We start from the raw sequence: 15457 nt of genomic DNA on the forward strand, positions 1-15457 counted from the left end.
TTTTAAAAATCACCCTTTGGGGTTAAGAATTTATTTAGCATTGGCAGAGAAAAGGAAAGAGTATGAGTAAAATTTGCTACCTTTTTCTATTGCATGAGTACTATATGAATATCTTCTTAAATAAATTTAAACAATCCCTGAATACATAGAGCAAACCAAGATAGTGTCCTTTTTACTTCTGTGTTCTATGCTTGTCTCTCAACCACTACCACATCCAAACATATGGGAATTTTCTGTTTTTATTATTATTGTCTTTTGAACTTTTATATTATTATACATAATATATACCTATGTTATTATTTTTTATTAATTGCACTAAGAGCAGGTAACACATCTTAACTGATTTCTCTCCTTATATATTTGCTAAAACTTCCTTTATATTCTACTATATGGTCAATTTTTGAAAATGTTCCGTGAGTGTTGAAAAGAATGTGCATTCTGCGTTTGTTGGATGCAATATTCTAGATAGACATATCATTCAGTCAATCAATCTATTAAGTCAAATGGATTTATTGTGTAGTCCAAATTTTCAGTATCAATTATTTCAAAAGATGTGTTAAAAATTTTCATTATAATTGTGAATTTGCCCATTATTTCTTTTTCTGTCAATTTTTGATATATTTTGAGGCTATGTTATGAAGAGCATATACATTTTAAACTTTATATGTTCAAAAACTTTAACAATTTTTTATTTTTAAATTACCTTCCTTATATACATTAATGATTTTTACCTTAAAGTGTTTTTTTTGTTTTTGTTTTTGAGACAGAGTCTTGCTCCGTCATCCAGGTTGGAGCGCAGTGGCGCGATTTCAGCTCACTGCAACCTCCACCTCCCAGGTTCAAGCAATTCTTCTGCCTTAGCCTCCCAAGTAGCTTGGATTACAGGTGCGTGCCACTATTCCCAGCTAATTTTTTTGTATTTTTGGTAGAGACAGGGTTTCACCATGTTGGCCAGATTGGTCTTGAACTCCTGACCTCATGATCTGCCCACCTTGGCCGACGTTAAAGTTTTATGACCAAATATTAACATTACTACTTTAATACAGTTTTATGGTTCACATTTGAATTATGTATTTTCCCATCTTTTTACATTCTTAGAAACGTAAAACCTTTCCATATTCTCGTATGTGGGGTGTGTTCTTTGTTTGCATGATATGACTGAGTTTTTTTCTATTTTTGTATTTGAATTGGAGAATTCAGCTCATTACATTTAATATAATAACTAATATAGTTGGGTTTAGATATAGAGTACTATTTTATTTTGTGCTTTCTGTTTGTCTCCATTTTCTAAGTTCTCTTTTCATCCTGATCTTCTTTTGAATTAATGGCATGTTTTGTTAGCATAGTAACAATTTTATTATTCAGTAATCAAAACAAAATTTCTGTTACTCAAGAATCTTGGTTTCTACCAATTCTTCCTTACAACTTTGAGAAAATGAAGAAACCATAGTGTTCTTTAGCAGTTTTCTCCTGAACTTATTATAAATTACACTTTCTCTCATTTTGATCCTCATAAAGTCAATCCTATCTATCTCTGTCAGTAACTCCCTGAATGTTTAGCATCCTGGTAATTTCATATAATAAACAGAAAAAATAAGCCAGTTCCATTTTATAAAATCAGAATGATATTTATTTTGTTGCTGTATCAAATTTTCTCCCATTGGTCCCAGATATTTTCAGTTTGAAACAAGACGAAGGAAACATCAATAATGTGAGTGTCTCATTTCTAGTCCACTAATGTACTCAGTATCTTTCATTAACTTTTAAAAATTGTCAGTCTGACTTGGAGCTATGATTAACTTAGATTTACGTAGGAATTAGAAAGAAACTAGAAAAATCTCTTTTGTAGTGTAATTTAAGAAATGCATCTTATCTTTTAGTAATTCCTTATTTCTTTGAAAGACTAAGTCTTAAAGAAAAAAGTTTCCTCAAGTGATAATAATTGGAATTTCAAGTCTGAAGAGGCCTTCTGGGGTGACAGTTTTTGTGTCAACTTGGCTAGGCTGTGGCACCCAGTTATCCAATCTAACACTAGTCTGGGTATTGCTGTGCAGGCATTGTGGTGGTGTGGTGAACATCTCCAGTAAACTTTGACTTTAAGTAAAGGACATCATCCTCAATAATGTGAGTGGGTCTCATCCAATCAGTTGAAAGACCATTAGAGCAAAATGGAGATTTCTCTGAGGAAGAAATTTCTCCTAAGGATAGCACCTTTAGTTTCAGCTTTAGCTGTTACTCAGGAGTTTCCAGCCTGCCAGCCTGCCAGCCTGCCCTGCTGATTCCAGACTTTATAGCCCCACAATCACACTAACTTATTCCTTAAAATAAATCACACACACACTACTGCCTCTGACATACTTCGTGGTCACCCTTAGGTTCTGAGAGTGAAAAAATGTCAGAGTGATAAAAGTGTGGTATTTATAGTCACAATTTCCTTGTTCAAAGTTCCTTTCTTGGCAAGGCACAGTGGCTCACGCCTGTAATCCCAGTACTTTGGGAGGCTCAGGTGGGCAGATCACCTGAGGTCAGGAGTTCAAGACCAGCCTGGCCAATGTGGTGAAACCCCATCTCTACTAAAAATACAAAAAATTAGCCAGGCGTGGTGGTGGGCGCCTGTAATCCCAGCTACTCTGGAGGCTGAGGCAGGAGAATCACTTGAACCCTGGAGGCGGAGGTTGCAGTGAACCAAGGTCACGTGATTGCACTCCAGCCTGGACAACAAGAGCAAAACTCCATCTCAAAAACAACAACAACAACAACAAAACCTTCCTTTCTTACGTATTTTTCATTGTGAGCCAGTCAATTCACTGGCCAAATAATAAGACAAAGAAAACCTTCTAAGCATAAAAATTTGTTTAAAAAAAGCAAATTATTCAACTCTGAGCAATAATTCTGGCTGACATTCTGACATTTCTGAAGTTCTCTTTGGTAATTCTCTGTTGGCAGCCTCATGACCACAGCCAGATCACTGTCCTCTGCCATTCTCTCTGCCCCCTACCATTGCACTGAAACGCCTCTCTCCTTCCTCCTCTATTCTCCTCCCCAACTACTGATATAAATTAATCTTTTAGACTTGCAATGTCCTTAGGAAGATAGTCTAAGCATTAAGAAAAATGAATTACAGTCTACTTTGGATTAATAGCACCTTCTCTGGCCATACATATTTCATCTCAAGTTTTATTCTCGTTCTCTAAGTTCAACAGCTAGATTTTGGAATTTTCCATTTTCCTCATTGGAATACCTAAGGTAAATCAATATGGTAAACATGATTCATAGATGATTCATTGATTGATTGACTGAGGCAAAAAAATGAAACAACCTCCCCCTACATCACACATACACACACAGTGATAGATTTTAAGGGATGACAAATCTGATTTCAAATATTCTACCCTATTATGCCTGTAAGTACTCTTCTGCTTGTCAGAATGACAACACAGTCCACATACTTAACAGTGGACTACACTCCCTTTCATTTGGCAGGAACAATTAAGTTTGACCCAATTAAAAATTACAGTCTAATAAACAGTTTTATAAATTAATCAATAGTAGATATAGTAAATATATTTTTAAAAATTTCAGACAGTATTATAACATTCTATATATAAATTATAAGTATACACACACACACATACATTCACTCTCCTGAAAGTAATTGCTGTTAGTTCATGAGAAGCTATGAGAAGATTCAGAACTAAAAGAAAAACGTTGATGCAAAGGGAAATTCTCTAGTTATTAAGACTACTAGTTTTCTAACGGGAAGTCACTGTTTGCAAATTTGCTACATTTTTCTGTGGGAGCCTACAGACCAAAGGGGAATCATTTAGCTCGGGATAGCAACGGCAAACAAAAGATCACATAAAAATCAGCAAATAATTTGGAAATTAATAGAGTGTTTTGATGAACACTTTGTACTCCAATATATACATGTATATATATCTATATAAAACTTGGTAAGCAGTTTTGCAAAAATAGTTTGATATACTTAGATAATGAAAGAAAATAGATTTTTAAATTATTGATTTACATAATAATTTACTTTCATTTATTGATTGTTGAATATATTTAATATCAATCTGCAAAATGATTGGTGTCATTACACAGGGCCGAAGGTTTTGGAAATAATCTTTGAGGAAGTTCCCCAAAGGAATATTTGTTTTGCAAATCTGTGGTTGAAGAAGTTTGGGTAACACTTTGCTCCAGTCAAGTTAGTAGGAATATCTTCTCAGAGAGGGAATTCTAGAGTCTGATTTTATATATATGAAAGCTGAAATCAAAACAATTTCCTCAAACCCTGTCCTGGTGAATATTTTAAGGGAGAAGGATGATTTGTGGGGAACTGAAAGAGAGAGGATTCAGAGAACATTTGTCATGGTTTTGGGACTGTTCTATACAGTGTAAGACATAGAATACTGGGACACTGGCATTCGGACACCAGAAAGTTGATCTCTTGTAAGATCAAGAGATGTCACCAGTCTTTCCCAGGTCGTGAATGACCAACCCTCAGAGCAGTCACTTTTCTTTGTCGTTCTTCTATGGTACCCAGCAATTTTCTCATCAAAATTTGTCTTCTATTCCTTATTTCCCTAATGTCTAGCACAGATTCTGGCATGTTATAGCAGGAATTTAATATATCCTTTTGAATAATTGAGCAAAATCATACATTCTCAAGTGAATGAAAATTGGAAACATTTGCTCTGCATAAAACAATAGTATTCAGATCACTGGAAAGAAGTACCCACCCCCACCACTAGAATCCCCACATTGACATCCTGCGGTATCTATCACTTTGTGAGCAGTTATTACAAGTTACCAAAGGACCGACCACCTCTGATTACACAATCAAAACCAGTTTCAGAACCTGCAAAGCTGAGGACAGGCCCTGAATTCTGAGGATCTCACTGAAGTATGTTGAAACTATCAATATGAAACAAATGTTTCTGTGGGAAAAAAGACCAAATGTCAGTGATTCACATGGTCCTATCTTGCAAACAAAAGTTCTCTGAAAAGAAATTTTGGAGAAAAGAGACTTTTTTCTAGTGAACAGTTTGCAAACCAGGGAGACACAGCCTTTGGGGTAAAAGAAAGGCGATCCCGGAGAATAAAAGGGAGTGTTTGGCTTTTATAGAAAAAGTTCTTGTCCAAGTTTCCAATCAGATGTGTTTATGCAAATCACAGATTCAGACTTGCTCAGTTCGGATGGGGTACTACAGCTGAGCCCTGATTGGTTAAAGCAGATGAGTTCTGATTAGTTAGATCAGGTGAGCCCTGATTCGTCAATTCAGGTAAATTGTGGAAATCCCAAAGGGATGTGGGTTTTCTGCACACAGAGTAGGTGTGACGTCTAGTCAAGCAGATAGCCCTTATCTCTGTTCAAAATTTGAGCCCAGTTAGCCACTTGGGATTTGACTTGAAGAATTGCTCTTACAGGTTTATTTTTGTTCACAATCTAAATATCTGCATCCACTGAAGCTCTGTCTTGATAGAGACCAATTCCCCAAATATTAAGAACATTTCTTTATTCTTACACTCTAACGGCTATAAAGCAATGCTTTCTTCTTTGATTTTTGGGGAGAGATAGGGAAGGTAGAACAGAAGTGGTACTTATCCAAGGTCAACTTGTGTCCAGAGTTGGTTCCTTCCAGTGGATTCATGGTCTTGCTGACTTCAAGAATGAAGCCATAGACCTTCGTGGTGAGTGTTACAGCTCTTAAAGGTGGCATGGATCCACAGAGTGAGCAGCAGCAAGATTTATTGTAAAGAGCAAAAGAACAAGGCTTACACAGCGTGGAAGGGGACCCCAGCGGGTTGCCACTGCAGGCTGGGGTGGACAGCTTTTATTCCCTTATTTGTCCCTTCCATGTTCCTTTTTTGTCCTATCAGAGTGCCCTTTTTTCAATCCTCCCTGCAATTGGCTACTTTGAGGGTCCTGCTGATTGGTATTTTACAGAGCGCTGATTGGTGCATTTTACAATTCTCTTGCCAGCTACAGAGAGCTGATCTGGTGCATTTTTGCAGAGTGCTGATTGGTGCATTTTACAATCCCCTTGCTAGCTACAGAGCACTGATTGGTGCGTTTTACAATCCTAGCTAAAGAGTGCTGATTGGTGCGTTTTACAATCCTAGCTACAGAGTGCTGATTGGTGCATTTTGAAGTCCTCTTCCTAGACAGAAAAGTTCTCCAAGTCCCCACTCAACCCAGGACGTCCAGCTGGCTTCGCCTCTCAATCTTACTCCCTAATTTCTTGCTCTTTTTAAAACTAAAACATTTTTCCCTCATGTTATAAAGGTTCTACAAGTTCAATATGTCCTTATTTTAAAAAAAATTAAGTGCAAAAAATAAAAATTTTGAATACCTGAAGTCTAACTACCTAGAGACATTTTAATACATTGATTTTTTAATACATTTAATACATTTTAACACATTGACATTATCTTTTTCCTTTGTATAATGTCTTGTAATTCATAACTGAATATACTGAATATATCTCTATACTTCATGTTTTTATTTCAAATTACCAGTATACTATTACACACTTCACACTTCATTTTTGTTGGCTGAAAATATTCTTCTCAGTGGATGAGCTGTAAATCATTGTTTATTTAGGTTGTCTTAAATGTTTCTATTATAAACAATATCATTAATAGCTTCATGTTTATATAATTTTATTTTTTAGGATAAATTTCCAGAAGTTGAAATATAGTGCCAAAAGAGAAGTTTGTTTTGTTTTTTTGGAGACGGAGTCTCACTCTGTCGCTGAGCTGGAGTGCAGTGCCATGATCTTGGTTCACTACAACCTCCGACTCCTTGGTTCAAGGGATTCTCCTGCCTCAGCCTCCCGAGTAGCTGGGATTACAGGCATGTGCCACCATGCCCAGTTAATTTTTGTATTTTAGTAGCGATGGGGTTTCACCATGTTGGCCAGGATGGTCTTGATCTCCTGACCTCATGATCCGCCTGCCTCGGCCTCCCAAAGTGCTGGGATTACAGGCGTGAGCCACCACTGCCGGTCAGGAGAAGCTATTTTAAAGACTTTGACACATATAAAGCAATATTTAAATTCAAAGAACGTGTAATTTAACAATTTTTTTTTTTTTTTTACTTGAGGCCGTCCTTTATTTTGTATTATGTCTTTTGCTGACTTTTTACAAGCAAAGGATGAAGTTACTTCATTCCGTTTTGGTAAGGAGAGACTGTGTATCCTTATTGGAAGACACCAGGGCTCAAAATTAGATTTTGCTGTTTCCTAGAGACAGCCCTGGGAACACACTTGTATAATCTTTGGTAATTGGAAATATATCTCATATTGGCCACGTGCACAGTAATTTAGTGTGTATATGGCCAATAAACAAGCCTTGTTTACAGGTCATTACTTTGGACCTCTCTTCTCCCCAAATGCTAAGAAAGATCTGATGACTTAAAATGCTTCCAGTCCATTTGCCTTGGCCTGCAGTGAAAGTCCTAATGAACAATGAAGGAGGTATCGGGCCTTGGGGACTCAGGGATGCGCTCAACAGTTAATGTCAAGTTTTCCTAGGCTCTTTCCTAGGCAAGTGGATCCCGGGAGCGGCGAAGGGGCGGGACTCCACGTCTCCTAGGAACCGCTGCGCGCTCACTGATTGGCTGATCGCTGCGCAGCCGCCATTTTCAAATCCCCGGATGACGGCGGTGGCGGCTGCAGTCCGCTGACAGGCGCTTTCTGCCTGGCAGAGGCTGGCGGGCATCGTGCCCGTCCCTGCCGGTCTTCTGGGCACCCGGCCACCGCCCCACCCCCTCCTCCGTGCCATGGAGCCCGAGCTGGCGGCTCAGAAACAGCCCCGGCCGCGGAGGCGAAGCCGCCGGGCCTCTGGGCTCAGCACGGAGGGAGTGGCGGGGCCTTCGGCAGACACCTCTGGGCCGGAGCTGGACGGGAGGTGAGTGTGGGGGAGGGGAGGGCCGAACGGGAGGTGAGTGTTGGGGAGGCAGGGGCCGGGGGGAGGGGAGGGCTGGCCGTGAGTTGGGTGTGGGGGGCAGCGAGAGCGGGGGATGGGGGGGATGGGGGGGTTGGTGAGGGCCAGGGGGAGGCGAGGGCCGCTGGGAGGTAAGTGGGGGGTGGGGAAGGTGACTGCGGGGTTCGGGGGAGGACCGGGGCCGCTGGAGATGAGGGTGACACAGGCCGGAGTGACAGTGTGCCTGGCCTTGGCCTGAGGTCGGTCCTGAGACTCCCAACTGCGATTTTCCCTGCCTGTGGCAAAGGGGCGGGCTTGTTGAGTCTCCTCTACTCCTGACTGTTTCTCAGGGGGAGACTTAGGAAAAGCCACAATGGTTTTGTTCTCCACACCCAACTGGCTGTAGACTGGAGTTCCCAAATGACTTTACTCAGACCGAAACTGACATGGTGAGCACCACGAGAATGGGGTTCCATGTCCTGAGAATGAAAAGACTAGGGGATAAGTTGTGAGATGCCTATTTCCATCACAACCATTTTCGTGTTTTTTCTTTTTACTTTTTGTGGAAGTATACATTGAAATGAGAGTGTATGACTCGTGTTTGGCTCAGTGAAATTTCACAGAGCGAAGCTCAGGGGATAGCTGGTGAATTAGGAGGAAGGGAACCAAGTGAGAACAGTATCCAGGAGGCCAAATGAAGAAAGGATTTCAAGAGGACGTGATGAGCTGTGTCAGATGTTATTGACAGGTCAAATAAAAATGAGGATTAAGTAAAATATGAGGATTAAGCTAGATGAGGAATGAAAATTAAATTTGGTAATGAGAAGAGAGTATTGATCTTAGATGGTTTCCAAGAATGGTTACAATATCGAACTTAGAGTGTTTTGTAACAGGTTGAGAAGAGAATGTGCGATTTGTTCAGGAAATAATGTGAGTGCCAACACTAGGAATATGGAAATGGAAAAATACTGTTCTTACTATTTAAGGTTTATAATCTAATAGGGAAGAAAGATAAGTAGGTTAATAATTATAATGTGTGATAAAAGTTATTACAGAATATAGAATTAGAATTCTATATATTATAGAATATAGAATGCCATAGATTTAAAGGAACACTTAATCCTGACTGGAGAGAACAGGAAATGATTTCCTATTGTAATCCTGAGTCTTTGAGGACCAGTTTAGAGAGCAGATGTAGATGGGTGATTTCAGGCAGAGAGGCATGTAGAAAGACCCTGAAGCAAATGGGTCTGATGAGTTCTGGGTGTATATTCTATTTTATTACTATATTAACAATACTATTTGTATAGAGGAGAGGAGACCAGTATAGGGAGAAGGAGGAGGTAGTCATGAGAGATTTATGCTAAAGAGGTAAGAGCCACATCATGAAGAGACCTTGTATGCCTTGACAGAGTTTGGGTTTTATCTTCATGGTAGTGGGGAAATACTGAAAGACTTTAAATGAGCCAATAGCATGACATATTTGCATTTTAGAAGATCAGTTTGTCTTCCATGAGAAAAATAAGCAACATTTTGGACTCATCTCACTCTTAATATTTTATGAAAACTATTCCCCAAAAACGTGCTCATATACATAAACATTTCAGGAGATTTGTGGACTCAGCCGTGTATACCAAATTAAAATTTCCAAGTTTAGATGATGGATTGGTAGGAAATCAGTCTGCAGTAGTCTAAATGAAAAATGATGATTGTTCAAATCTGATAGCTGGCAATGGGATTGGTGAAGAGAAGTCTCACTGCAACAGGAAGACAAGGAAGAAGAATAGAGGGAAATAACACAAGTTTGTGGGATAGACTCTTAAAAAAGAATAAACTTGATGTGCTGAGCTTAGTTAACAAATAGAGGGAGAGGTCGAACAGACAGTAGAGGAGAAAAATGGTTGAACAAGGATCCAAGAAGGCAGAAAAGGATAGAATCCAAATTCAAGGTGGAGGATTTAGCCTAACAAGAAGCTATGGATGGTACATAATTTTGAAGAATGGGGTGTGTCGTGAGCAGGAATTTGAGGACTTTCCCACCAGGCCTCTATTTTTTGTGTGAGGTAGGAAATGATCTATTCTGAGAAAAGCGTAGTAACACAGGCAACATGAGGAGAGTGAGACACAGAAGAACCATGGAGGGAAAATGGAGAATTAAATAACTAACATTCCTTTTCCAGAAAAGAGGTAAGATCATCTACAAGAATATGTAAAATATTACAAGATAGTATTAATTGTGAGGCAAGAAACAACTAAGGGCTGTATCAGATTCAGAAATCATAAGGAAAATTTGTGTATATGATTGTGTGACTATTAAAAAATGTTCTGCAAAACTCACTATAAACTAATTTGAAAGACAAATACGTACAGTACAATTTACCCACTTAAATCGTACTACTTAGAACATTTTCATCACCTCAAAAAGAGCATTTATAACCTTTAGCTGTTGTTCCCCTTCTGCCCCAAAACCTAATCTGTTGGTCTGTAGGAATTTCTGTGTTCTGGACATCGCATATGAATGAATTCATGTAATGTGTGTGGCCATTTTTGGTGGGCCATCCTTTGGGGTTTTTTTTTTTTTTTTTTTGAGACAGAATCTCACTCTTCTCACCGGGGCTGGAGTGCAGTGGTGCGATCTTGGTTCGCTGCAACCTCTGCCTCCCAGGTTCAAGCGATTCTCCTGCCTCAGCCTACTGAGTAGCTGGGACTACAGGCATGTGTCACCACACGTGGCTAATTTTTTGTATTTTTAGTAAGACGGGGTTTCACCATGTTGGCCAGGCTTGTCTTGAACTCCTGACCTTGTGATTCGCCTGCCTCGGCGAGAGCCACCGCATCTGGCCCTGCTCATTTGCAAATTTCTTTTTTATTGAGTTAAGAGTTCTTTATTCTGGATACAAGTCCCTTATCAGATAGATTATTTGCAAATATTTTCTCTTATTCTGTGGGTTGTCTTTTCACTGTCATGATGTTCTTCGAAGCACAAAAATGTTTTAGTTTGTAGTCTTACTTGTCTATTTTTGCTTTTGTTGCCTGTGTTTTGATGTCATATCCAAGAAATCACTGCTAAATCCATTGTTACGAATCCTTTCCCCAGTGCTTTCTTCTGAGAATTGTATCGTTTTAGCTTTCACATTTAGGTCTTTAATACATTTTGAGTTAGTTTTTGTATATAATGTGAGATGAGGGTCCAACCTAATTCTTTTTCATGTGTCTATCCAGGTACCCCAGCACCATTTTTTGAAGACTGTTCCTTCTCCCATTGAGTAGTCTTAGCACCCTTGTCAAAAATCAGTTGACCATAAACATGAGAGTTTATTTTTAGACTTTGACTTTTATTCCCTTGATCTATATGTAATAGCCCTATGCCATTACCATAGTGTATTGATTACCGTTGCTTTGTGTGGTAAGTTTTGAAATTGGGAAATGTGAGTCCTCCTACTTTGTTCTTTTTTTCCCCAAGATTGCTGTGGCTATCCTGGGTCTCCTGCAATTCTGCGTGAATTTTAGAATCAGTTTATTGATTTTTACAAAGGAGTCCACTGGGATTCTGATAGGAATTGCATTAAATCTTGTAGATCATTTTCAGGAATATTGCCCTCTACACAGAGTTAAGTAGTCTGATCCATGGACAAGGGATGTTTTTCCAATTATTTAGATCTTTAATTATTTTCAACAGTGTTTTGTAGTTTTCAGAGTATAGTTCTGCATGTTTTGCTAAATTTATTCTTAAGTATTTTGTTCTTTGTGATGCAGTTGTAAATGGGATTCATTTCTTTTGAAATGGGAAAAGTTCCCTTGTCCCCCACGCAGGGCATGCACTGGGGGTATGCTGGCTTCTTCAGTGCCCTGCTGTTCAAACCTCTAGGGGAACATACAGACAGGCAGGCTGTGGGGCTCCAACCCCACGGCTATGTCTACGGGTGAATGTTTACAGCTGAAGCCTCAGTGGACATGTGTTACAGGGTACTCTTTTAGTTTAGCCATCCGTAGGTGGCTTGTGTTCGTCAGCTTAATTAGACCCCTGCCTTATTGTAAGGACAGGGGGCTTTCTGTATCCCAGGGTTCTTGCCTTGATGTAGTGGAACAGTCAGATCACACGTTGGCTTGGAGAATGATTGCAAGATTGTATTGAGTGGAAGCAGCTCTCAGCAGATGGGGGAGCCAGAAGGGAAATGGTTTTCCCCTGGAATCAGGTTCCCCGATTCTCCTCCAACCTCCCTGGCCAACCTCTGCGTCGTTCTACCAATCGATGGCCTGCCAGCGTGCCAGTGTACTCCCATGTCGGTGTGTTCCTCTTGACATCCAGCCGCCTGTGTGTCTGCCTGCTAGGGTCTTGGGGGTTTTTATAGGCACAGGATGGGGACGTGGTGGGCCAGAGTGGTCTTGGGAAATGCAACATTTGGGTAGGAGAACGCTGTCCTCTACTCAGCACTTCCCTGCCCTGCCTTGTATCCCAAGTAGCTGGGATTACAGGAACGCACCACCACGCCCAGCTAATTTTTGTATTTTTAGTAGAGATGGAGTTTCACCATGTTGGCCAGGATGGTTTTGTTCTCCTGACTTCGTGATCCGCCCACCTTGACCTCCCAAAGTGCTGGGATTACAGGTATGAGTCACTGTGCCCAGCTGCCAAGGGTCTTTCTAAAGAACCCTAGGTTATACTACATGGTTGAGCGCTCAGAATGAGGCCTGCTTTTCTGGCCTAGTTTTTTTGATACCAAGTCTGTTCTGGCCTCAGCTTTGATTTACCTAATTATTTTCTGTCTTCTCCTTTGAGAATGTATATTCTTTTAACATTCTTTTAGACTAGAACCCGTAGACAAAGAGTAATGTTTAAAGAGTTTAGGCTTTAAAAGCAGTCACACTTCCTAGGTTCAAATTCTGGCTCTTGAGGACCTTGAGCAAGTTACTTAGTCTCTAAATCTGACTTCGTAGTACCTATGTCTAAGGTCCTGAAAATTGGACACAAATAACGTTTAAATAATTTTATTTCTGTCTTTCAGGGCCTTAGGGAAAGCCATAGAACTTTACATATCACCCATATGGCAGAAATATAAATACAGACTGATCCTTTTAAGGATTTTATATTTTCCTTTTTTGCAGATTTGAAATAATGTTTTCCATTGGTAGAAAAATAATAGTATGACCTATGATCTACCAATAGTGATAAGGCTTACTCTTTGAATTTTGTTTTGCCAGTAAAATTGATTGATGGATTTGTACAGTGGATATCCAGAGTTAAAGGTATAGTCTTAAACCAATTCTTGACAACCCAGGATCTTTATTAGTAGTAATAGTAGTAGTGGTAGTTGCCAAAAATGAAAAGCATACTCACAGAAGCTTATAAGGCCATGTGCTCCCACATAAGTTGACTACGTTTTTAAATAGTTTATTGAGGTATGATTTGTATATCATAACATTCACCCTTTGTAGGTATACAATTCAGTGATTATCAGTAAATTTAAAGAGTTGTGCAGTCATCACCACAATCCACTGTTGGAACATTTCATCATCCCAAATATCCCTGCTCCTACCCCAGCCCTAGGCAGCCACTGATCTGCTTTCTAGCTCTACAAATTTCTATTTTCAGGACATACAAGTGGAATCATATAATGTGTAGTCTTTCTGCATCTGCCTTCTTTCACTTACATCAGTATTTCATTTTATTGCCAAACCATATTCCATTATATGAATATACTACATTTTGTCAACTCCATTTACCAGCTGTTGTACATTTGATTTGTTTATAGTTTGGTGCTTTTATGGATAATGCTGCTATGAACATTTGCATGTAAGTCTTTGTGTAGGCTGGGCGCAGTGGCTCACCCCTGTAATCCCAGCACTTTGGGAGGCCGAGGCGGGTGGATCACCTGAGATCAGGAGTTCGAGACCAGCCTGGTCAACATGGCCTGTCTCTACTAAAAATATAAAATTTAGCTGGGTGTGGTGGCATGCATGTATAATCCCAGCTACTTGGGAGATTGAGGCAGGAGAATTACTTGAACCCGGGAGGTGGAGGTTGCAGTGAGCTGAGATCATACCACTGGACTCCAGCCTGGGTGACAGAGCAAAACTCCATCTCAAAAAAAAAAGTATTTGTGTAGACATACATTTTCACTCCTCTTGGGTAAATTCTTGGGGGTGGAATTATCAGGTCCGACAGTAAACTTATCACTAACATCTTAAGGAATTGCCACACTGTTTCCAAAGAGTACTGGATTTTTAATGATGGAAGCCTTCAGAATTTCTCTTTCCTTACTGTTACTTGCTGTTGTCATTATCCCCTGTTCCCTCTTCCCTGAATTTGCTGCCCTGGGCAAGGCCTGAGAATTAATGCAGGACATTAGGATGTCTGGGGTGCTTTGGGGCCAGTGTTTGCTGGTTTCTAGATGCTAAACTGTGTTCTAGACAAGATATTCCAAGATGTATATATTAGTTGAGACTCTCATGCAGATGAGAAAACCCAAGTATGATGGGAGACATAGTCTACATGATTGTCAGAAGTGGAAGAGACAACTCCTTGATAGCAAAGATGCTGAAGAGTCAAAACAGTAGTGGATGTCTACTACATCAGATATTTGACCCAAATAAATGAATTGTTTTTATAATAATTTAGTTTGTTTTTGCCTTATTTGCAAAGAAATTGAGAACCTCAGTTGCTTAGCACACCCCAAATGTAAAAAATGTTAACTGCAGAGGATAAATCATACCATTCTAAAAATGTTAACTGCAGAGGATAAATTATACCATTCTTTTTACACGTATGGTATAATTCTTTTTATATGTTTAACATTTACAGATATTCTTTATTTAATTGGAAAAAATGTTATTTTTAGGATGAGTATATGTACAGTGCTTGTCATATAGTAGGCACCCAATAAATGTTAACTATTGTCCTTTTTAAAATCTTTTTCTGAAACTCGTTTTCATTCTACATCCATTTTTTTATGATGAATGCATCTTGAGGGTAAATTATGCATCTAAGAATGCTTTTTTTCTGTTGGTAATAGTAATGTTCAATACATTTTTTGAAAATATTTATAATTTCAGGTCAGGTCTTATCTGTCATGATGGAGGAGGTGGTGACACAAATCAGAATCTCTGAAAACATAATTTGGCTTAAGAATGAATTGACAAGATACTTTTCTTGTGAACAACAGCTTTTTCAATTTAATTATGATTTCTTTGACTAAACCTAATTTAGTGTAAAAATAATGTACATTGTTCAAAAATATACCAAATGGTATGAAAGGAAATACATTAAAGGCCAAGGAAAATCTATAGGAGTCAAATCAGGAACTTAATTTAATACACTAAGCTAATTCCTTAATGTATTAGTTTATTTTATTCCTTAAATATTATAATTATTTGGATATATGGAAAAATACATTGGATATATGGACAAAAATTCTTGAAAAGGTGCACTGCCACTTTTTGCTCTACATTTCATCCTTTAAACCCTCCTTTTTAGGAGGTTGTTCTGTGTGTCTTCTGGAAAAACAACTTGTAATCTTAATGTTTTATG

General features: G+C 39.0%; 1 protein-coding gene across 1 annotated transcript in view; it reads left to right on the top strand.

The window, feature by feature from the left end:
- Positions 1 to 7650: 7650 nt before the first annotated feature.
- Positions 7651 to 15457, top strand: part of NET1 (neuroepithelial cell transforming 1) — a 42839-nt gene continuing 35032 nt past the window's right edge. Inside the window, exon 1 of the mRNA XM_005564552.3 lies at positions 7651 to 7914. Coding sequence (XP_005564609.3) covers positions 7787 to 7914 — 128 coding nt within the window. The 5' untranslated portion in view covers positions 7651 to 7786. The remainder of the gene's footprint in view (positions 7915 to 15457) is intronic.

This window comes from Macaca fascicularis, chromosome 9 (genome assembly GCF_037993035.2).
Source record: "Macaca fascicularis isolate 582-1 chromosome 9, T2T-MFA8v1.1".
Taxonomy (NCBI): Eukaryota; Metazoa; Chordata; class Mammalia; order Primates; family Cercopithecidae; genus Macaca; species Macaca fascicularis.